Genomic DNA, 23,852 nt, shown 5'->3' on the forward strand with positions numbered 1-23,852 from the left:
CGAATGTGTACTGTTGGCAATTGGACAGTTTGAACAAATCCATCATTCAGAAATGTCCAGAGCTTATTAATTGTAAAGGAGTTGTGTTCCATCGCGACAACATGAGACCACAGACAAGTTTGATCACCCGTCAAAAATTATTGGAGGTTGGCCTTGCACCGCCATCAGACTTCCACTTGTTTCGCTGTCTTCAAAACTCCTTGCATGGTATAGTATTCAATTCAGATGAGGCAGCTTGTTCAGTTTTTCGCAAATAAAGACAGGTCCTTCTCTGAATAAGGAATTATGAAGCTCACTGAAAGATGGCAAAAGGTTATCGGACAAAATGGGCAATATATCATTGATAGATCTTTGTTCTTTATATAAATAAATGACCTTTGAAAAACATAGACAAAATACGTCATGACTTTTCCTACAACCCAATAGCTAGCACCTTCAAAAAAGTGTTAAATAGAAGTGGTATTTCTTGTCCATGATCTCAAAGGAAAAGCTTTTAATACTTGTCCATTAAGTAGGATATTTTCTGTAGATTTTTTTTATAGTTACTCTTTCAAATATAAGGAAGTTCTATTCTGTTTCTATTTGGCTAAGATTTTTCTCATGAAATTTTTGAACTTGATCATATTTTCTTTTCATCTATTGCATCATATGATATTTTAGGATGTGAAGCTACCTTGGTTCCTAGAATAAGCTCAACTCTTTTTATGTATTTTTAAAATATGTATATGACTGGTTTGGGTTTCCCAGTATTTTTTGATAGGCATTTTACATCTATGCTCATGAGTTAGATTGACTTTTTTATTCTTGTTATGTCTTTGTCAGCTTTCAATACCAGGATTATACTAGTATAAAATTAGGTAGGGAGTCCTTTTTTGGGGGAATAGTTGGTGTACTTAAGTTACATTAAATGTTTGGTAAAATTTGCTAGTAAATTCTTTGGGCATTTTCTTTGTAGGAAAGTTTGTAATTATGGATTCCAGAGTAATTTAGTAGTTTTCAGTTATTGCGTCTCATGTCAGTATTAAGTTACATTTTTCTAGAAGTTAGTTTATAATATCCTTTTTAAGTTCTTTGTAATGTCCTTAGAATATGTAGAGACATCCCTTTTTGTTTCATAACATTATACTATTTTTTTCTTGATCAGTTTCACCATGGTTGATCAGTTTTATTCATTCAACAAACTATCTTTCAAATTTGTCATATTTGTTGGTCTTCTGAATTATGTACTTTTATTTGATTAGCTTTTGTTTCATTTTTTTTTATTCCTTCTATAGTTTTATTTTGCTTTTTTTCTAATTCTCAAAAATTAATGTCACTAGATGAATACTTATTAACTCATGAATCTTCTCTAAATATCCTAGGCCATATGTTTCCCTTTATACATTGTTTTGACAGTATTTATAAATTTTCAGATTGATGCAATTTGGTGCATTTTCTAATTTCTTTTGTGATTTCTTCTTAGATCATAGGTGATTTAAAAGTATTTTTAAAATTTCTGAATCTATGGCATTTATACTTTATTTCTAATTGTGTATCATTTTAGTTAAAACAAAAGTTCTTGATTTTTTCCTTCTGTGTTTCTTTCTGTATCCTGTGTTAAAAATTTCCACTATAATTGCGCATTTTTCTTGTCTTTGTAGTTCTCTTAATCCTTGCTTTACATATTTTGATGCAATGTTATTAGAGGCATACAAATTTAGGATTGGTATATTTCAATCAGTATTTTTTTGCCTCAAATTTACTTTCTCTGAGATTAATATAGCTACAACAGTTTTTTTTTAATTTGTTGTTTGCATAGTATATCTTTTTACTTTCAATCTTTCTGAAACTATTTCTTAGAGATATCTCTTAAAATCTGCATATAGTTGTTTCTTAAACAATTATTTTGAAAATCTTTGTTGAAGACACTTATTCCATTTATATTATAAATTACTGATAAATATACATATAAATCTATTATCCCTTTAAATGCTTTATATTTGTACTGCCTGTTTTTCTGTCTTTTCTTGTGTTGGAAATGATACTTTATTTGCTTCTCTATTAGTTTGCAATTTTTATTAGATTTTACTATTTGTTGTGTGATTACCCCAGAGATAACAATAGGCTTCTGTGACTTCTAAAACTTGAATGTTCACATCATGCTTTTACTCTTTTCTTGGACAATGCAAGGACTCTGGAAGAGAGGAGGGTGCCTTTCAAACTTGAACTTGCATAAGAATCATCTGGGGTTTTGTAAAAAAATGCAGATTCTGATTCATCACATCTGGCATGGGTACTGGGATTCTGCATTTTTAATAAGCTTCCAATTCATGCCACTGCTATTAGCCCTTAAACTATGTACATTTAGCTCAAGGCCTAAAATCATTATAAAATTTGCTCAACTTGCAATTTATATGCTGTTAATATTATTTATTTTTATTCTGTATACTTTAAACCCCACAATGTGTCATTGTTATCTTTTATACAAGCAGTATTCATTTAGATTTCTATATGAATTTACCCTTTGAATTACATTTTATTCTTTCTGAATTTCAGAGTTGCGATTTAAGAAAATTTTCTTTGTTTGAAGAACAATATAGTAATTCTACTAATCTATGCATGGCAAATTCTTTTTTTGTTTGTCTGAAGATGTTTTCATTTTTACTTTACTCTTAGGATTTTTTTACTGGGTATATAATTCTAGGATGGCACTTTTCATTGCTTTGAAGATGTTGTTTCACTATCTTCTGTTGGGTTGTCAGAAAAGTCATGACGTATTTTTTCTATGTTTTTCATTGCAAAAATGTGTCATGACTTTTCAGACGACCCAATAGCTGGCAATGTTTACCTTGAGAAGTTAGCTGTTGATTTTAGTATTGCACTTTTGAAGATAATTTCTTCTTCTTAATAACTTCTGGCCAGTTTTAGCATTTGATTTTTATCTTTGGTTTTCAGCAATTTTTCTACTGTAAATTTCGTTTTAACTTATTGTACTAGTAGTTTATTAGGATTCTTGGATCTTTGGTTTCAGTTTAGGAAAGTTGTTTTAGGATTTTTTATTTTTTTAAAAAAATGTTGCTTCTTTTACCTTCTGGATCTCTAAATATGTTTGCTGGAACTTTCTCTTCTCTTATCCTTTCTTTTGATTGTTTTCATCCTTTTGTTTCTATGTTTTATTCTGGATAAAATCTTCTACCCAGTCTCCAATTTATTAAATGTATCTCTGGCTGTAGTTAATGTGCTATAAATTCAGCCAGTGTATTTTCCAATTCCAGAATTTCTATTTGCTTTTGTTATATAATTTATTGTCATTTTTTCAATATTTTGCAGTTCTTTGATGATTTTCAGTGTTTTCTTTTATCTTCTTGACAGAGGAAGTCTCATAGTTTTTTTACTATTTGATAATTTTATTACCTGGAGTCTCCTTGGTTTTGTTTGTGTTGTCTAGTCTGCTGATTGGCATTCATAATGTCCTGTTTTCTTGTGTGCCTGAATATCTTTAATTGTGGATGAATTTTTTATTCATTTGTGGAAATAAACTGAATTTAAGGTTATATCATCATCTTCCACTGAGATTTTTTTTTTTTATTTGTTTCTGCCATGTACCTATGGACACAGCATCTAGGATTGCCTTGACCCAGTTTCAGAACAGATTTTTCTGGGCCAACAGCTCACCTGAACTTGGTCTGCAGTATGTTGGTGGGTTGGTTTGCTTGTGATTCACCCTCACTTTTTTGAACCCTAAGTACAGAGATTTTACCAGCATTCCATCTTTGAGAACCCTGACTTCACTTTTGTCGCCTTAACCTTACAAGGCTACCCCACATTTTTTTTGTCTGTTCAGGATTAACAAATGTCTCCAGTGCAGAAACAGCCTTAAATACCAGAATCACTCTCTACGTCACTGACCTATGAGTTTTGGTTCTATAATTTGTTATTGTATCACTCATGTACCTTAAAGTAGAAGTATAGAAGTTGTTTGCTCAGGATTTTTACTTATATTTAATGAGTAGATTGATCCAAACTATGTAGTTCACCATAACAAGAAGTGTAATTCCACCTTATATTTTTCATGTTTGTAGGAACTTATTTGATGGGGTTAAATAACTTGCCAAGCTAAGTGTCAAAACTGGAATTTGAAACTACGTTCTCATTAATGGCTTTTGTTGACTTGGAAAATATCAGGTCATAAAAGGATTAGCATGGTGTTTAACAGCACAGCTCTATATAGCCAGACTACCTGCTTTTTTATCCTACTCTTCACATACTAGTGGTGATCTTGGACAGGATGCTTAACCTCTGTTAAGCACTTCATCTGGAAAAAAAAAGATAATAAATAGAGTCTTAGGATTATTATTACATGTAAGTATATGTCTAATGGTTAGCACCATATTTGCACATAGTGAGTCAGCAAATTGTCACTGTAAGTGAGAATAAAATGTCATTGTAAAATAGATTACTTCTACATTTTCTCTGTGAAAAATCTAATGATAGGTAAAATTTAGTATTTTTTTTAACATGAAATTCTGTGGTTTTTGCTTCTTGTTTGATATTATTACTATATTTTACGGGTCATCTTAATTCGTGGTGGGGAATTATTCCCTAGCTACTGGAAAATTTTGTATATTGTTCACTTGGGCAATTGGGCATAACCAGGTATGAAATATTTACTTATTTGTAGCTGACTCCATCTGGAAGCATTTCTCTTATCAAATCAATGCATTTAATTAAAAATCCTGTGAAGACCTGTGACAAAGTTTATTCCTTGATACAAAGTTTGACTTCTCAAATCAGACATCGCATGGAAGATCCCAAATCATCAGGTAAATATTGTTTTTTAGAGCAGAAAATAAATAAAAATTACTATCCAATTACTATAAATATTTTAAAATAAGATGCACCAACCTTAAGAAATCAACCCTCTCATACTGTATCTAGGTATAATATGAGTTTAATGTATATCCAGCAAAAGAATAAATAGCTAAGTTATAGTTGCTTTTTTCCATGATAGCATGAAAAAGATAATACAACCTTCTTATATGATTAATTATGTAGCATTGCCATATAGCTAAGCAGCAAATAGGCAGAATAATAAGAAAGAACAAACAATACGAAAGTGATCTGGGTTCTGGTTCTGAGACTAGCTTGGTTAATAACTTGGATGACACTGACATCTTGGATTGTTTACTGGTAAAAATGGATCCTTTGAGCTGTTTAAGGTCCCTTTCTGGTAATGACTGTCTATTCTGTTAGTAATGTGAATCTAATAAAAATAATAAGTAATAATCTAATCAAAGTAGTTTAAAATTCAGAATTGAAACTATTAGCATAAAAGAGTTTAGTTATTATTGTTGTTGTTTTTCTTATTGAAATATGTAACATGGAAAGGTCTTTTATAAACCCAGCTCCTAACCTGTGTATTTATACCTTTATTTAAGTCTACAAAATATATGGTTACTCATAGTATGCCTATGGTAATGTTTTCTAGCTTAACAGTTTTATCTTTGACATTTTAAAAAGTTCTAATTATTAACTTTTTAACATATAGTCTTAATTTGGTTTTTAATTAATATACTAAATATTATGTTGTTTTAGATATTCAGCTTTACCATAGTGAGACTTTAGAGCTTATGCTACGTAGATGGTCCAAGTTGGAGAAAGACTTTAAAACAAAGAATGGAAGATATGACATTAGTAAAATCCCTGACATATATGACTGTATAAAATATGATGTCCAGCATAATGGTTCCTTGAAATTAGAAAACACAATGGAATTATATAGGCTTTCGAAGGCATTAGCAGACATTGTTATCCCTCAGGTAAGTTAATTCCTAGGAGTCAGTTTTCTTATATGTTGTATAAATATTTTACAAATGTTTGATCAGTGTATAAAAAATAGCTGGTTTTCATGTCCATAAAAACCCATTACTTTAAAAGGGAAAGTAAGTAATTTTGAATTTATATTTTAAACTTTTTATTGTTATATTAAATCATTATTTGATTTTCTCATAGTTTGATTGTAGTGACTTTAAAATTTAAGAATTGATACTCCTAAAGAATAATAATATACTAACAAAACAAGACAACTGAAAACAGGATGGACTAAATTACTTAAGTATTTATTGGGCACCCTTTGTACACCTACTGACTCTTTGCTGTGGAAATGTGTGGGGAGTGGGAGAAAAAGGTAGTTGTGGCCCAATACAGATTGCACAATTGTTTTTATTATATGTGACAGTATTTTGAAAATAATATTTAGAGGTCAATATTTACGTAGTTATTGATGGGGAAGAGTGTTCATGGGTCTTTTTATTATAGGGTAATAAAAATAAAGGTAAAACCAAGAATTCAAGTAACTGAAATGCAATTAAGCGGACAGTCAGACTGATACTAAAGACATAGTGACAAGACAAGTTGAGATAAGGGATGTTAGAAGAAAATAGTTTGGGATGCCCTTTCTGGACCTTTTTTCAACTCTACTAAAAGATTATTTGGATATTATAAAGGAGAAATTGGAGTAGATCAGTCATTACAGTTGTGAACCAAAGCTAAGAATCAGAAAAAATTAAATACATGGAAAGTATAAAGATTATGAACAAAAGTTCTCACTTAAAAATACTCATATATAAAAATGGTTAAAATAATATTGTTTCTTTCCTAATATTCAGAGAAAGTACAGGAAAAATTAAAGACTGAAAAACTGGGAATTCAGACAGTATGCAACTTACCTATAGTTATTTGTATAAATATTAAAATTAGCTTATTCTTTCAGCATGAAAGAGCAACTGTTTGGTCAAATATATAATAGAGACAATTTTAAGTATATTGTTTGAATCAGTGATTTGCAAACATGAATTATTTTTAAAAGAGAGGATAAAAATATCTCAGACTTCAAGAATATTTCTTTGGGCCTACGTTAAGAAACATTGACTTTGAAAACAAGGACTTTATTTACTAACAACTTTTGTGTACTGAATGGAAGAGAAGTTTATTCTGCAAAAGATACTTTATTCTACAGAATAAAAAGTTTTATTTTTATAATAATTAAGCTATTTTAAGATTACCATCGAAGTGAATACACTATATTCTGCAGAACTCAGTTTTAGCTACAAGTATAGACAGATGATCATTGTGCTAATACTAATCTGATTATAACCCATTCTGTAAAGTTACAAAATCAGCATCCATCTTTGTTATAAAATTCAAGATAGAAAATTCATTTAAATTTCTCTTATTAAAGATTCTGAGAAGAATAGTTACTGTTAATTCTGGTAAACATATTATTAGTTTGCATTGGAAGCATAAATAAGACCCTGATTTTTTTCATTATTTTGGATTGCATTGACATTAGTCCAAGCTCAGTGCATCATAGTTACTTATTCTTCAATGGAGATTATTTAAAAGTATATTTTTTAACAGATGAGCTGTAAATATAAAACCGTTTTAAGTATTTATTTGGCCGCATGCTTTTTTTTAAGATAGGCTTTCAATATATCTAAATGTATCGTCTACTCAGCACCTTAATAAATACACAAATGATTTGTTATACTTAATCTCATGCCTCTTTGTCAGTTATGTACACTAAACATAACATGAACAGTTGGTTTCTAAGAGTCGGGATTGAAAGCATACTCAAGTGTTAATGGGGTTTTAGATGATAATTTCTCCTACTTTTTGTGTATGTATTTTATTTATATTGCCTACATAGCCGAAGAAATTTCTCACCATCTCCTTAAATATTTATAATGAATTTTTAAAAGTATTATAATTAGAAGAAGCACTAAAGATTAGAATGGTTGGGAAAGATTTGAGCTATCATTTGTATCTTTTAAAGTAATTCATAATGCTTAGCTGTTCTCAGTCTATTGCAGTTGGTTTTTGATGCAATTAGGTTAGATTTTCACAATAACAGTCTGAGAGAAATTATTTGAAGACATCTCTAAAATTATCTCTCTTGGACAAATTGTTTGTCTTTCAACTCTTGGGACTCTTCAGACAACATTATGCCCAAGAATTCCAGAAATCAAAGTCTTATTTTAGTTGAATTCATAATTAAATTTCATAATTAAATTTTGGTAAATTTATGTTTAAAATCAGAGGTCTTTTTTATATGATTTCTTGGAGTTTTGAGACTATAAATTGAGGGAGGCAAGGACAATTTGGGATTTACCTTCCTAATTGTTTTATTTGATACTCCTTATTGTAGCCAAAACTTGAGACTTCTTTTTTAATGAGCATTGAATTCAGTTCAGTAAATATTATTTTGCTTTGTTACTTTAGCCTTCATAAATCCAAAACCATGGACAAAATTTAGGCATTTTCAAGCCTTGAACAAATAACTAAAGATTATAACCACATTTGTAACAATTGTAATGAAACCGTAGTTTTTGATGGAAAAAGTGAAAATGTTACATACCATAGTCCCCCGCACCTGTGATTTGCTTTTTGTGGTTTCAATTACCCACGGTCAACACAATCTGAAAATATTAAATAGAAAATTTCAGAAATCAACAATTCATAAGTTTTAAGTTGTACAGTGTTGAGTAGCACTATGAAATCTCATGCCTCCCCCCTCCGTCCTGTGCGGGACATGGCTCGTCTCTTTGTCCGCATGCATGCTGTATACACGACCTTCTGTCAGTGACTTGGTAGCCATACTGATTATCAGATCAGCTGTTGTAAATGGTGCTTGTGTGCAAGCAGCCCTTATTTTACTTAACAAAGGCCCCCAAGCACAACAGTAGCGATGCTGGCAATGCAGATGTGCCACAGAGAAGCATCCAGTGATTCCTTTAAGTGAAAAGGTAGGTGCATACTTTGAGACAGAGAGACCAATTATTATATTGTTATAATTGTTCTACTTTATTATTAATTATTGTATTCTTTGTAAAAGTAGAACCAGAAAAAGCATACTGTTTTATAACCTGATTTTTTTCTTTCACTTAGCATCAAGAACCTCTTTCAATGTCAGTAAAGCTATATATACATCATTATTCCTGATGGCTGAATAATGTGATGTAATAATAACTTATTTAATCACTTTCTTACATTTGGAAATCTGGACTCTTAATATTTTTCACTCTCTTTGCATACATGTCTTTGCATGCACTCAAAATTATTTCTGTAGCTCCAGAAATCTTTTACTGGTTTCTTCCAAATAAGCAGTTTATGAGAGTATGTATTTTGTCATGCCTTGCTAACAACAAAAATTTTCCCTGATGATTTTTAATTCCAGCATTTTTCTTTTTTTTCCTCACACATACACAATCACATTTATATCCCTTTTGCATATCTAATTCATAGTTACCTATGTTGGCAAGATTATTCAACCAACCAAGCTTTAATATAAGGTAAATGACCCCAACAAGTTCCATTTTCAGAAGTCTTCCATCTGTGGTCAGTCAGCCTTTTCTTTGTTAGGTAGTCTTGAGATCTATCATCCATACTCATGTTTGACCATCTGGAAGCACCTGATAGCAGGAAGTAGCCTTTAAATTCAGGTATCCCAGAAGGTACTTGGAGAGAGAGAGGGCGTGCCTATGTCTTCCTTCTCTCTACTTCCCCTTCCTTTCCTCTCTGTCCTTCACACATCATTTTCTGCTATGTTGCTTTACCGCCCCGCCCCCATTCCATTTACGCACACATCACAGATGTTCCTCTTCTCATATAAGGTTATTTTCTATCTACCTCTTTGAAGTGTAATTTTTATTACAATTATCATTACAATTAATATGTTTTCTTGATACTTTTGATTGTAATTTCTCATTAGAAATTTCATTAATCTATAGTAGACATCATGAAATTAGACAATTTCATGGCATTTTTTGCTCACCGCTAATTAAAACTTTTAAAATATTAGCCAAATGCTTTAAAATAATTTGTTAGCCTTTTTAATCTTAGACATTTGAATAGACAAAAATCTCATGATGTGAATTTTTGTTTTTCATATGTTTATTGACTATTTGTTCTGTGCTTTAGTATTTGTGTCCTTAATCCATCTTTCTTTTTAGTGCTGTTTCTACATTTAAAACCTACCAGTTGAGTTGAATTACTATCCATCATCTTTCCTTCTCCAGAAATTACTCGCTCTCTCAATTCCACTAAAAACTATACTTTCATTTACTTGAATATTCTTGAACGTACTTGCATATACTTGAATAGTATACTTTCTAGTTGCAGAAATGTAAAGTAGGAGTCATGTAGTGTTCAAATAAGGCTTACTAGAATTCTTTAGCGGTGCATTTGTTAAGAGTTCTTTGGCGCTATACCCTTTTTCTAATACCATGTATTCTCTGCTCAGGAATATGGTATAACCAAAGCTGAAAAACTGGAGATTGCCAAAGGCTACTGTACTCCTCTAGTCAGAAAAATTCGCTCAGACCTTCAGAGAACGCAAGATGATGACACTGTAAATAAACTCCATCCTGTGTAAGAGACTGTACTGTTATTTAAATCTATAGACATCTATTTGTGCATGCTTCAAATCTAAATTCCTTTTTAATGTTCCTATAAAGAAATCAAGAGTGTGCCACTTGGCACACTATGAAAATCAGGATTACCTCAGTATTCCTAAGTTAACTTCCAACCAGGGTTCTTTTTGGCTCCAAATTGGAGAAGAACCAGGGTGAATAATATGTGTAATTATTCACATTATTCAGCGTGTACCCCATTCGGTAGTGTAAACTGAGCTTCTTCTGTCATTGTTCATAGAGGAGTTACAATGAACTATTAACAGTGAACTTGACTAATATTAACTCTTCTTTGACTAATCTTAGAGGCCCCAGTTAGTTCCAGTTACTTCAATTTAAAGGAATATCTACTAAGTCCTCAATTGTGGTTGGAAGTGTTAAAGATTTACTTATTATGGTCTTTTACTTCTAGTAAGATTAAATTCCATTTTAAAAAACAATTGCAGTATTTAATAAGCTTTGGTTATATGGTTATGCTTTAACACTGTCTGCTTCTAACTTCAGGTATTCCCGGGGTGTCCTGTCTCCCGAGCGTCATGTCCGAACCAGGTTGTATTTCACCAGTGAAAGTCATGTACATTCTTTACTATCCATTCTGCGCTATGGTGCCTTATGCAATGTAAGTGGAGTAAGTTATTCCAGTCTGCTTAACAAATACGTTTCCTTGAATTTGTAATTGAATCAGTAACACCTGTTTTTACTGTGCAATTTTAATAATTCATTATTTACCATCATTTGTCAAGGGTCTGCTCTATACCAAGCACTGTGCTCTAGTTGTTGGGGATAGGATGGGAATGGGGCTCCTTGGGCACAGGTCCTTGAGTGCTCAGAAGCATTCAGTCTGAATTCAAAGACCTTTAAACACCCAATATACAATGGTGGGATAGGCATAGGATAATTGCTGTTAATAACCTTTTCAAAAAGGGAAAACAGAAGGTACACCACAGCCACTGGTCCATAGCAATTTTGAAGTCTTCCCTAGGTACATGTTGCCATTCCTTAATTAGGGCTCTCATACTGCTAGGGAGGGAGTTGTGTGTATACAGTGACTCATGGCTTTATGCTTTAGGTTCTTGATTGCTTCATCTGGGTCATCTTTTTTTCATGAAACATAGCTCATATTTGCAGCTGAGTAGTTTTCTTCAATCTGCTTCCTGTTCAAAGAAATTTGAGATCCAAAGGGCTATTTAATTTTAGTTCAAGATTCTGTAATTTAAAAAAATAAAGCATTTATTTATAATGTACTTCATTAAACAAGTCACACTCACAAATTTCTTAAGAATAAGCCCTTTTCTATATTAGGCTCCCTGTGTGGCTGCTGGGGGACAGCACTCAGCAGTGCTTATTGCTTAAATAGTGAGCATCTGAGAGACATGCTCAGACAATCCTGAGAAAGTCTCTTGTGCCTTTGAAACATCTGTGAGCACCTACTTAAATCTTTCTGTTTTTACAGTCACACCCCTGTTTTCATGTCAGATTCCTGTGTTTCCTTTCTTCCTAGAACCTAGTTTTTAATTATAGCATTGTTTGCTCTCTGGAGAGGCTGGGAATGAGAAACAGTTTTATTTTTTTAACCCCGCAGTCTTTGCTCCTTTATAATTAACAATGACTCTGCAGCTTATTCTCCCCTCATAGTTTATCACAGGCAGTGAGAGGAATCTTGGTGGCATTTTTGGTATTTTTCCTGGAAATCTTCATAGCTAGCTCATTGAGTTCACTAGATACACTTCTTATTTTCCCCTGTCTACAGGCTACGGTGTTTCTACACTTGATGCCACCTACGTAGAAAGGGTTCTTTTTCCTATAGCTTCCAATAACATTTTTCTTACCTTCTTGTAATCCCTCACCAGCAACTTCCTCAATGCCCGTTAGACTTTTACTAACACCTTCCTTGTGAGGCCCTTTAACTTTCACCAACATTCCCCTCTAAGGCTTGGATGCTTTTATATATTTGTAATGTTTATGACACAGATGAAGCAAAGTTATCTGTGATGTATATAAGTTCTGAGGAGACCCTGTTGACTTTTGACTGTAGACTTTGTACTTTGAGTAGTTTTATTTTTTCAAATAGAGTTTTCTACTTTGAGTCTTGTTGTACATGCTCTCTAAGATCCCTTTGAGTTCTAATGCTCTATGATTGCATGTTTAAAGACCAGTGATTCTTTAAATAAAGGTGGAGGAGTGGTGGATATGGTTATATTAATAGAATCTTCATATGCCTCTTCCTGCTGATTATTTCTAAATATCCACTGCAGTGTAATGAGAAATATTTACTGATAGGTGTGTCTTACATATACGAGTATGAACTTTATGATGGTGGGGAAAATAGCACTATTTTTATAGGATAGAATTCCATTTATGAAGCATGAAACTAACTATACTGGGGACTATGGAACTTAAAGTTAACAACTGTCCCTTGCCCTCAGAATTCAATTGTCGGTATCAAGAGATTCTTTATTTTTACTTTTTTACCTTTTATAAGCTTTTTTTAAAAAAAGTTACCACAAGAGTTTATAATGCTACTCGTAAGAGATTTCTAAAATAATTTACTTAAGCTTAAATAATTTATTGAGACTTAAATATAGTCAAGTTATTTTGAAAGATTTGTGCATGTAAATATTCACCTTACTTTGTGGTATGACTCAGGATTAAGCATACTACCATAATGAAAATAAAGTGACTTTCAAGTAATGCAATATAAGAAAAATGCTGTCCATGTATTTTTTGTTCAGGAATCAAAAGATGAACAGTGGAAACGAGCTATGGATTATTTAAATATTGTCAGTGAACTCAACTACATGACTCAGATTGTTATCATGCTTTATGAGGATCCTAACAAGGTAAGAGTTCTTGATATGCATGTGGTACCAGAGGTAAATAAATAGCTTGAAGTTTCTTATTTTAAAAATGTTCTGTAATATTTTTTAGGATCTTACCTCAGAGGAACGCTTTCATGTTGAATTACACTTTAGTCCAGGAGCCAAAGGATGCGAAGAAGACAAAAATTTACCATCTGGCTATGGATATAGACCAGCTTCAAGAGAGGTAATAAAGATGAGACTATCAGTTACTACACTTGTAGCTTTTCATGCAGTTTCTGTAAGAATTGTCTAGGTACTATAATTCTTATCTCAACTACTTAGTAGCAAAATGGTTTACATTTTTTTAAGTATGATTTGGGTGGACAACATTTTTAGGCATATTAGAATTTCATCTTTTATTTAGATTATTTTGGACTGTTTTGTTTTTTTTTTAAGATTTTTATTGGGGCATTATGGGATGGGAACAGTGCTGGGGAATTGGGGGAAGGGGAACAGACAAGTTGCTGTCCTTTTGTTCTTCAGTCTAGTTGTGGAGGACGTTGCTTCACTGGCCCAAGTTGGCACCATCATTGCGCTCTTCCTGGGCGAGGCACATCAGTCGCCGGCTGACCACTCACGCTGGCTGCTGGCTACACATGGTAGCCCATGGCAGCCCACTGCAGCAGGGGCTACAGCCTACGCCATCGCCCGCGACTCATGGAAGCCCAGCTCCAGGTTGAGGTGTTGTTCAGCATCTTAGCTGTAGAGGGCAGTGTCACTGGCCCTCCTATGTGGGATCCGAACTGGGGCCCTCTGGCGTCCCAAGCCAGCTCTTAACCAGCGTGCCACTCAGCCGGCCCTAGATTATTTTGGATTTTTAAGACCAGTATTTAGAATGGATGAAAAAAATATAGTTATTGTTTTGGCTTTGGTTTTGGTTGTTTTGCTTGAGGATTAGTCTATGCTGAACACTGTGCTAAGCAGGTGGCATGAATTAGTGCATTTTAATCCCTACAATAACCTTACAAAATTAAGTATGTACTGTTTAAAACTTCTTTACTAAATTATAATATTGATAAAAGTACCTAAACATAAGTGTATAACTTAGTGACATGTTATAAAATGAACACAATTGTAAGACAACCAGCCAGGTTATAAATAGAACAATATCATTATTCCAGAAGACCCAAGGTTCCCCCTTCCTGTCACAGCCTCCCTGTCTTCTCCCCAAAGGTATCTACTATCATAGATTAATTTTGCCTAATTTTGAACTTTTTATAAATGAAATCACAAAATACATGCTTTTTTTTTGCGTGGTGAGGGGTTTGCCTTTTTCCTGTTTTTCTTTTATTATGTTTTTGAGATTCGTCTATTCTGGTCTTCATTTTTGTTGCCATGTAGGATTCCAGTAAATAAATACAGTGGAAGATGTTGATCCTATCCATTTTAATAATCATGTGTTTTGTTTTCATTTCAAGTTATGAAAATGAATGCTTTTATGAACATACTTTTACAGATCTTTCCATAAACATATGTACACATTTCTTTTGTGTATACATTTAGAAGTAAATTGCTGGTCATAGGGTATGCATATGTTCAACTTTAGAAGATATAGTCAAATAGTTTTCCCAAGATACTGCTGTATCCTTGTCAGCACTTGGAATGATCAATGTTTTTAATGTAGCTGTTTTGAGGGGCACATAATGATATCTCACTGTGGTTTAAATTTACATTATCCTGGGGCGGGCCGAGTGGCGTGTTGGTTAAGAGCTGGCTTGGGACACCAGAGGGCCCCGGTTCGGATCCCACATATGAGACCCAGTGACACTGCCTCTACAGCTAAGATGCTGAACAACAGCTCAACCTGGAGCTGGGCTGCCATTAGTCACGGCAACGGTGTAGGTTGTAGACCCTGCTGCAGTGGGTTGCCATTGGCTACCATGTGTAGCTGGCAGCCAGCGTGAGCGGCCAGCAGCCGCCATGAGTGGCCGTCCAGAAGCTGGCAACTGATCTGCTCGCCCGGGAAGAGCGCAATGATGGTGCCAACTTGGGCCAGTGAAGCAGCGTCCTCCACAACTAGACCGAACAACAAAAGGACAGCAACTTGTCTGTTCCCCTTCCCCCAATTCCCCAATAAAAATCTTTAAAAAAATAAATATATAAAATAAATTTACATTATCCTTATGACCAGTAAGGATTAGCACCTTTTCATATGTATACTGGCCATCTGGATATGCTTTTGGTGAAGTGCTCCTGGCTAGGACCACCACTATGATGTTGAATAGAAGTGTTGATACTAAGCATCCTTGTTCATTCTTAGACTACAATGAAGGGCAGTGTACCAAAGAGAACTTTTTGGCATTTTGATTGAGATTTACATAAACTCTGCAGAGCAATTTTGAGAGAAATAACACTTTTGTAGTATTGAGTCTTCTAGTCCAAGGACGTGGGATTGCTCTGAATTTATTTAGCTGTTTTTATATATCTTTTTGATAAAATTAAGACTTTTATATGTGTTTTACCTTCTTTGTCAGATTAATTTCTAAGTTCTTTATATTTTTATGCTTTTATAAATGGTTTATGTAAATTTCATTTTCTGTTTGTTATTGTCATATTGAATTTTAACTCATTTTTGTACAAATATTTTATAACTAGCAACCTTAGTACATGCTGTTATTCATTCTGATTATTTATCCGTAGAGTCATTTGGATTTTCTATATGATTGTATCTCTGAATGATGACAAATATCCAGTAAAATATTGAATACATTTAGTGATGGTGGCACTCTTGTCTCCCAGTGACTTATTATTAAATATGTTGATTGTTTCAGGTTTTTAGACATCCCTTAACCAATTAAAGAAGTTGCTTTTTAATTTCTGTACCACTTAGTTTGATGAGGGTTTTTATGTATTTCTGCTTGGTTTCATTTGTTTAATGTGATGTTTATGAGATTCATTTATGTAATTGTATTTAGTTTTAGTGTGTCCATTCTTGTTGCTTTAAAATATGTGTTTTACTGTGTGACTATGCCCCAATTTACCCATTCTATTATAGACGGGTATTTGGTATAAATTTTTTGACTTGTCTCTCTCCTAAACTATACTGTGAGATTCTTGCATTCTGGGACTGTATCTTATTCACCTGTGTCCTAGCACATAGTATGCACTCAGTAAATATTTAGTGAGTCATCAAAATGATTGTTATTTATCTATGCAATCATCACATTTGTTGGAAATATTTGGAGTAAAATTTAAACATTGTAAAATTTATAAATTCAAATGCTGTTTTAGTTTGTGCTCCAGTGATGACATTTCCTTATAACAAAGCTGATCTCTACTCTTTTTTACTGTATTTATTAATATTGTTTATTTAGGCATTTGATAAAATTTTATTAGGCAGTTTATTTTATATGGCTTTTTATTATCACTTTATTGTTTAATTTCTCCGTAGAGTATATATACTTCTTGAAGTCAGGATTCTGTCATCTGCCTCACAATACCCAGAATAATACTAGGATGTTGTTAAGAATTTAATTGATACTAATTCACTTGAATAAACAAACTTGTATATATATACTTCAAGTGACTTATACCAATTGGTGGTTCACTTTGTTCATCAGAAGAGATTGTTGTTTTATCTGAATTTTGTATGTTGTATTCTTTGTCCACAGAGTGAAGGCAGGCGATCTTTTAAAATTGATATTGATGACGAACCACATACTTCTAAAAAGGATGAGGTTGATCGAGGCGTACTGTTGTTCAAACCTATGGTATCAGAGCCAATTCATATACACAGGAAGTCTCCACTTCCAAGATCTAGGAAGATGGCCACAAATGAAGTAAGTGCATGTGTCAAAGCATGTTATTCATAAAGTATACTAACTATTTTAATAAAACAGAAAAGAAAATACAGCTTTAATTATGGAGCAGGATATACTTTTTTAATAATGGATCAAGAACAATTTTTGGTTAAAAGTAAAGAGGAACTGCCAGAGATGCCTCAGCAACAACTGATTCTAACGACACTGTAGATTAAGGTATGAAATTCAAAATTGCTAGCCTATATTGATTGCAGAAATCAATATAGGAATTTGAAAATTTGATGATACAGTTTAAAAGTGTATCTTTGTATTAAGATCTACAATTAAATAACTAAGGCTAATTTTTATGCTTACTAATAGAATAACTTTTAAATAGCTACTAAAAATAACTTAAAAGGAAAGTTGAACAGTTGGAATGAAGCTTATTAAGTAAATATTTAACAACTTTATACTTCAAATGCCTTTATTTTGGGTTATCTATAGCCTCTGTAGGATGATTCTTCAAGCACTGATTGAAATCAATGATTATAAATACTTTCTAAATGCTTGAGTAAAAGTATAAAGCAATAATATAAGACAGAGGAACCGTCAACTTGTTAACTTAGAAAATATTTTTTGTTGTTAATTCAATATACTAAGCCTTAAGAGTATAACATCTCACAGTTGGTGAGTAAGAATATAAACAAACAAACAAAAAAGAATTATGCTTATTTTACAACCCTAAATTATATAAGCCTAAGTACTTTATTGTTCTTAAATTTCAAATATATATGCTTCAATTTGACAATTATGTATAGGAAAAATATCCATCAATAAAATAAATTGTTGTAATTTTATAATGGAAATTGTATACTAATTAGGGTTCCTGCAAATGTGATATTTTAAGTTAATTATAAAAGAGGCTGATTAACAGTTGTAGAACTTGGGTGGTTTATTTTATTGTAGCTTAAAAAAAAATATGAAACCTGGAGTTATGTTTAGGTATCTTGAATTTCAGAAAATAACCTAAATTACCATTTGTGTGAGGGCAGTGATTTTGTTATTGTTGAACAAAGCAATCTGTAATTAATCAGATTCAGAATTTCACCATTAAATCTTGCCCTGCACTCCAAAAAGGCTAGAACACTGATAGAGCAATTCATTTGTATTTGTAAAATCTTTTACAAAATCACTGCCCTTTGTTAACTCTTAAAACACAGAACACATTTATAAACCTTTTTTCTCATAAATACTTAAATAGCTGCTTTCAAGAGATTATTTCTATGCCATGCTAAACTTTTACTTCCATAAGGTAAATTATTCAAGTAAAACCTTGAAGACTCTTTCCAGCGTCTGCCATCTCCATGGATATCAGAAGTTTGTACTTCCAAATGACACACAGAGAAAAAGACTATTCTCTTCATTTTGTGCAAGTAGATTTTATTCTGTCCTCACTGTCTGGAATCTGAACATGCAAACATGTAAACTGAGAATGTTTGCTGCATGTTTTGCCTCCTGAACTCTGTAAATAACCTTTGGAGGGTGTAAACAGATAGATAGCTTGAAAGTGTAAATAAACAAATGCAATTTGAAGCCATCTTAGGGTTAATTTTTTTTTTCTTTTTTTAGTGTCTGGCAGACAGATTTTTTTTTCTACATTATATACACTGAAATCTCTTTAACCCTTTGCACGATTCTTTTGTGCTTTGGGTTGAAAACATTACCCAACAAAGCAGAAATCCTCTTGAATATCTAAAATTAAGTAGAATGCTTTTTTTTGTATTTTAAAAATTGCTAAGATAAAAAATTGTTTAAAATCTCTCCAGTTTTAAGAGGGAAAGGACAACTATTAAGCAGTAGAAATATATTTTGCATATTTAAGATAATGTAATTTTCATAATTGTTATACATACAGTTAGATTTATGTCATTTCTATCAATTTCTCAAATATCGCAATATTTGGCTCCCAAATTACTGTTGAATAGTTTTTTAAAAATTGATAAGCAAATGCAAACAAACTGTATTTTTTTTTCTTTCTGATCATTGGCTCTGTTGTATCTAACTTTGCATGCTCTGCTTTTTTTTTTTTTTTTTTTTTTGCCCCCTTTCTCACTTCCAGGAAGAGAGCCCCCTGAGTGTGTCTAGCCCAGAGGGTACTGGTACCTGGCTGCATTATACCAGTGGTGTGGGTACTGGGCGTCGAAGACGCAGATCAGGGGAACAAATCACTTCTTCCCCTGTCTCCCCCAAATCATTGGCTTTCACATCCAGTATTTTTGGCTCATGGCAACAGGTTTTTAAACTTTACTTCATTAAACATTTTTCCTCCCCGCATTCAGAGCAACAAACAGCTGTCTTTGAGGACATCTAATCCCTTGTATTTTACATCAGAGTAAATCCTTCTGTTTTTAAACTTTGATTTCATTTAAAAATGTTTGTGATAGCTGACAATATTTGAGGGAAAGAAACCACTTAAATTGCATGTGTTTGTCATTTTTACTGGGAGGGTTTTAAATATTTAGGATTTAAAAATTAATGAATTTTGCACTCCTGGTATTTTGTTAGTAAAATTTTTTAAAAAGGAAAGAAATCTTTCTTTGACTCAGTTGTCCTTTAAAACATTCAGAAACAAAATTACATAACTTGATGGTAAGAAAATAACTTTTTCCCCTTAATTAAAAAATTGGATTCCATTTGGAATTTGCTAAGAATGAAAACATTTTTTTAAATATCAAAATTTAAGTGGCCCTGTGTTAATTGGCAGGATACATCTAATACTGATCATTCTCTCCCTCATTATTCCATTATCTGGAAGTATGGAAGTATCTAATTTAAAGGATACATACAATATGTTTTTTTTAGTTGTGTAATATTTTAATGCTCTCTTTAAGATGAGAGGGGGCAGTGTATATGTTCCCATCAACAATATGGGTCAAATAAAATGACTTCAGAAGGACTTTCTATGATGACATTTGGAAACTTAAAGTACTACATTTTTTTTTTTTCTTGAATAATGGAAGGTCTGCTGTTACACGTGACTTTTCCAAGAATTTCAGCAATTTCCTTTCGGAAATATAATGCTTTTGGTTGTAGGAAAAGGGATTATGGTGTCCGTTAAGGCTGTGAATCCTTAAAGGTTACTCTGATAAAGCCCCGTGCATGGATCAGTAATTGTATGGTGACCTCAACAGTCTCTGTCTTTTCTTTTGTTTGTGATTGTTTTTTCCCCCCTTCGAATACAGGAGCTGTGTAAGAGTGGGCATTTGGCTTCTTTTAAGAGAAAGTGAAATTATATCAGTCTATTAATTATTTCTTTTCATCTGTCTTGCTTCATACATGGTATTTCATTCTGAATGCCTGCTTCGCACCACTTCATTGCAAGGACCTCATATGAAATGGAGTCCCTTCAGAAGGGGATCTTGCATGATCTTTCATGTTTTATGTATTTCTACTAATATTTATCATACAGCTTATTAACCTTTGTCTGTCTGGAACAGGCTGCAAATGAAGTATGGACTTCTGAATTTATTTTACTGTTTTACCTCATCTATTTTGCTTTCCTTGTGTAGGTTGTATCTGAAAATGCTAATTACCTGCGAACACCAAGAACTCTTGTGGAACAGAAGCAGAACCCTACTGTAGGTATGTGGTCTAAAAAAATTCCATCCCATACTTTCTTAAACTCACTATTTTGCACACATGTAAAACTCTTCAGTGATGAAAGCATGACCAAATGCTATGCTTTAGTTTTTATTTAATGTATACTAATTCAGAAATGTTAAGTTGTACTTTTCAAAATATACAATAAAGTTTTGATAAAACGAACAAGAAATGCCTTTAATTTTGTTTTATAACCCTTTTGAATGCCCACATCTAAACTATTTAGTCCAATTGTCAATGCTAGTTTTTAATCTTGTATTCTATAAGTTAAAATCCCAACATGTTTCAATTTAGGAAGGAAACTTCATTTTTCCCAGTTGATAAACATGAAAATATGCTGTTGCATACAAACGAGAACGTTCTACTTTTCTGATAAAAAAAAAAAAAATTAAGTGGGGAGTGTGTCAGACTGTCTGAATGTATTAATTTTTCTTTTGATCATCTCTTGAGGAAAACGAAAGCAAAACTAATGCACAGTGGCAGTGTTATTGACCGATGAACATAATTAGTTCTTTTCTAACACTCAAGCAAAGCAACGTTGAAAAAGACCTTTCTAAACTTATTTGGTTTTAAGCTCTTTGTTGATAAGTTATATGAGGTAATGGCCTATTATTTTTTGTAAATAGTTGTCTAAATAGGTTTAACAAAAGAATAAATAAGTTTCACCTATGTATGTATGATGATCTCTATACTAAGTAAATGAACTACCTGTTGATGCCTACCTACTTGAAGATGTTTCTTTAGTTAATTATATATAGCTAATGTTCATAGCTTTCAATATTTCCATAGTATCTTGCCAGAAATATATATACATATACACACACACACACACACACACACACACACACACATACACACATATATCTCTTTTCTTTTATGTATCATAATGTATTAGATAGAAATTTATTTAATCCTTACCCCGTGGTAAAAGTTTTGCTTGGGTGTAAAAACTTTTGCTACAAATTAAGCATCTATTTATACTGGCTTTGTTGTATTTGCTAATAATGTGTTTCATTGGGGTCTTATTAATTAAGATCTTCAATCATTTAAGTATTGGAGTTTAAACTAATTTAGGCCTGGATTACCTAAAGGAATTGTTTTCAGCTGGTCTTCTCATCAATAAATAAGCTTTGATTTGCTTTATTTTATAACAAGTACTGATAATTTTTAATTTAGGGCCATCAGAAAAGATTCTTTATTTACAAACACACATTCAAAAATGTTGATTTAGTATGACTTAATTTGTGCTAGGAGAGGTTTTTTTTCATACGGCCTGCTCATGCAAATTGATTGACAGAATCCCCTATTATCCTAAATTAATTTTTATTGTATTGTTTTAATACTTTTAATATGTATATGTCTAAATATTGTGTGGGCATATTATTTTTATCAAAGACCACATTTTGTCCAGTGTTAAATACCCTCATTTGTACACATGATAAATAGTGGTAGTTGATTGTATTAAAGTTGACATTACAAGCGAATTGTGAGCCTATTCAAGGCACTGCCAATACGTGTGGTAAGAACCATGTTATTGCATGCTGCATGAATCCCCAATGTGAATGGAAGAACACCCGTTGTTGTGTGTATTTTCTCTAACTCCCATCAGGGTCTCACTGTGCGGGCCTGTTTAGCACCTCGGTGCTCGGGGGTTCTTCAAGCGCACCTAACCTACAGGATTATGCTCGTACGCATCGTAAAAAGCTGACCTCTTCTGGCTGCATAGATGGTATGTGCACACATGCACACACAAATTCATACCCACGCCCACGCACACACCCATGAGCACACAGTATTTCTCAAAGGCAAGCGTCAGGCCACTGACTGAGTCAAGTGGAGCCCTAGCACCCTTTCCCTAAATGACTGTCAGTACTCTGTTATGCACAGCTTGGATCCATGTTTCATCAAGTTCATTGTACAATAGTTAGATGTACAGTACCTGTTCAATGAGCAGTTGAAGTGTGAAATTTAGAACTGCATCATGTGTATTCTTCTTTTAGATAGTTGATAAGACATATTATAAAGAAGAAATGTTTCTTTGCTCTTTTAAACTTTGTTCGTTGTTCATCCTTATGTCACTTACACGGATCTAAATAAAAGTGAATGGAATGTTTATAAATAGAAGAAAATACCATATTGGCAATATTTTATAAAAATAAACAGGACGAGAATATTTTAGGATCCCTAGTTGAAGAGATCCTCTCACTACTGTTAATGTACCTTACGTTTCAATATTCAGAATGTCTTTTGAGTCTCATGGGAGCTTGTCCCTTTTGTTAATAGCAGTGTTTAGTAGCCTTTTCAGCATTAGCTTTATTTAAAACTTTTTCTCGTGTATCCACAAATTTACTTTAGTCAGTAAAACATGGATTTATCAGAATTGCCAGCTCATTCGGCTTTTTTTTTCTTTTGTGTATTTCATTAAACACTTTGCCTCTATCATCAGGCCATTTTACTTCTTTTAACCCGTTTTTGGCTTATTACCCTCTCTCATTGTCCCTTCTGCATGTCACCTAATACTAACGTCCTTATATATTTGTTTTTCCCCTTTTATATTTGTTTTTCCCCTTTTTTAAGTGTCCTTTTGGTAGCTGTTACGAATTTCAGGTACCTGTTTTTCTCTTTCTCAGACGCCACACGCGGTTCTGCTGTTAAAAGGTTTTCTATCTCATTTGCTCGACACCCAACCAATGGTACGTTTTGCTTTTATTTTAAAAGATACTCCCCTGCTTCATCCTTTTTTATTTTTATTTTATTTCAAATTTTGGGGTATACAGTATCATTCATTTCTCCATCCTTAATTTCAATTGGCATATAATTCCAGCTTATAATTCACCCAAAGTATTGATACTGTCTAGCTCCCTTTTACAGCTCTAATTTGCACAGTAATTTAACACTACTCATCAAACTTTTAAATGAACACAGCAACGATGAGTTTTAATACTAAATTAGCACCTGAAAATTCCTTCTAATTTCTCAAGTGATCAGTCTAAGCAAATTTTAAAAATACAACAAATAGTATTCTTCATTTTCTTCTTAATTCTTAATTTTAATGGTTTTTTTTGTTGTTGTTCCAAAGTTCTTTTCTGATCACATGTTGATTTATTGAGCTACTTAACAAAAATACTGAGCCACACTCATCA

At 32.8% G+C, this 23,852-nt stretch overlaps 1 protein-coding gene across 21 annotated transcripts in view; it reads left to right on the forward strand.

Annotated features, from left to right (window-relative positions):
- Positions 1-23,852, forward strand: part of PPIP5K2 (diphosphoinositol pentakisphosphate kinase 2) — a 62,018-nt gene that overhangs the window by 27,725 nt on the left and 10,441 nt on the right. For 6 of the 21 annotated variants that reach the window (XR_002126401.1, XM_019664015.1, XM_019664019.1 and 3 more), the window contains 12 exons: positions 4,661-4,802; positions 5,575-5,798; positions 10,280-10,407; positions 10,953-11,067; positions 13,181-13,288; positions 13,377-13,493; positions 16,921-17,088; positions 18,362-18,478; positions 19,169-19,342; positions 20,619-20,691; positions 22,319-22,438; positions 23,340-23,402. Coding sequence is in view for 19 of the 21 variants with exons in the window: in XM_019664015.1 (XP_019519560.1) it covers positions 4,661-4,802; positions 5,575-5,798; positions 10,280-10,407; positions 10,953-11,067; positions 13,181-13,288; positions 13,377-13,493; positions 16,921-17,088; positions 18,362-18,478; positions 19,169-19,342; positions 20,619-20,691; positions 22,319-22,438; positions 23,340-23,402 (1,549 nt within the window). In the remaining 2 variants the exon portion in view is untranslated. The remainder of the gene's footprint in view (positions 1-4,660; positions 4,803-5,574; positions 5,799-10,279; positions 10,408-10,952; positions 11,068-13,180; positions 13,289-13,376; positions 13,494-16,920; positions 17,089-18,361; positions 18,479-19,168; positions 19,343-20,618; positions 20,692-22,318; positions 22,439-23,339; positions 23,403-23,852) is intronic. The other 15 variants (XR_002126402.1, XM_019664022.1, XM_019664021.1 and 12 more) reach the window with 11 other exon arrangements.

This window comes from Hipposideros armiger, unplaced genomic scaffold, assembly GCF_001890085.2.
Source record: "Hipposideros armiger isolate ML-2016 unplaced genomic scaffold, ASM189008v1 scaffold_414, whole genome shotgun sequence".
NCBI lineage: Eukaryota > Metazoa > Chordata > Mammalia > Chiroptera > Hipposideridae > Hipposideros > Hipposideros armiger.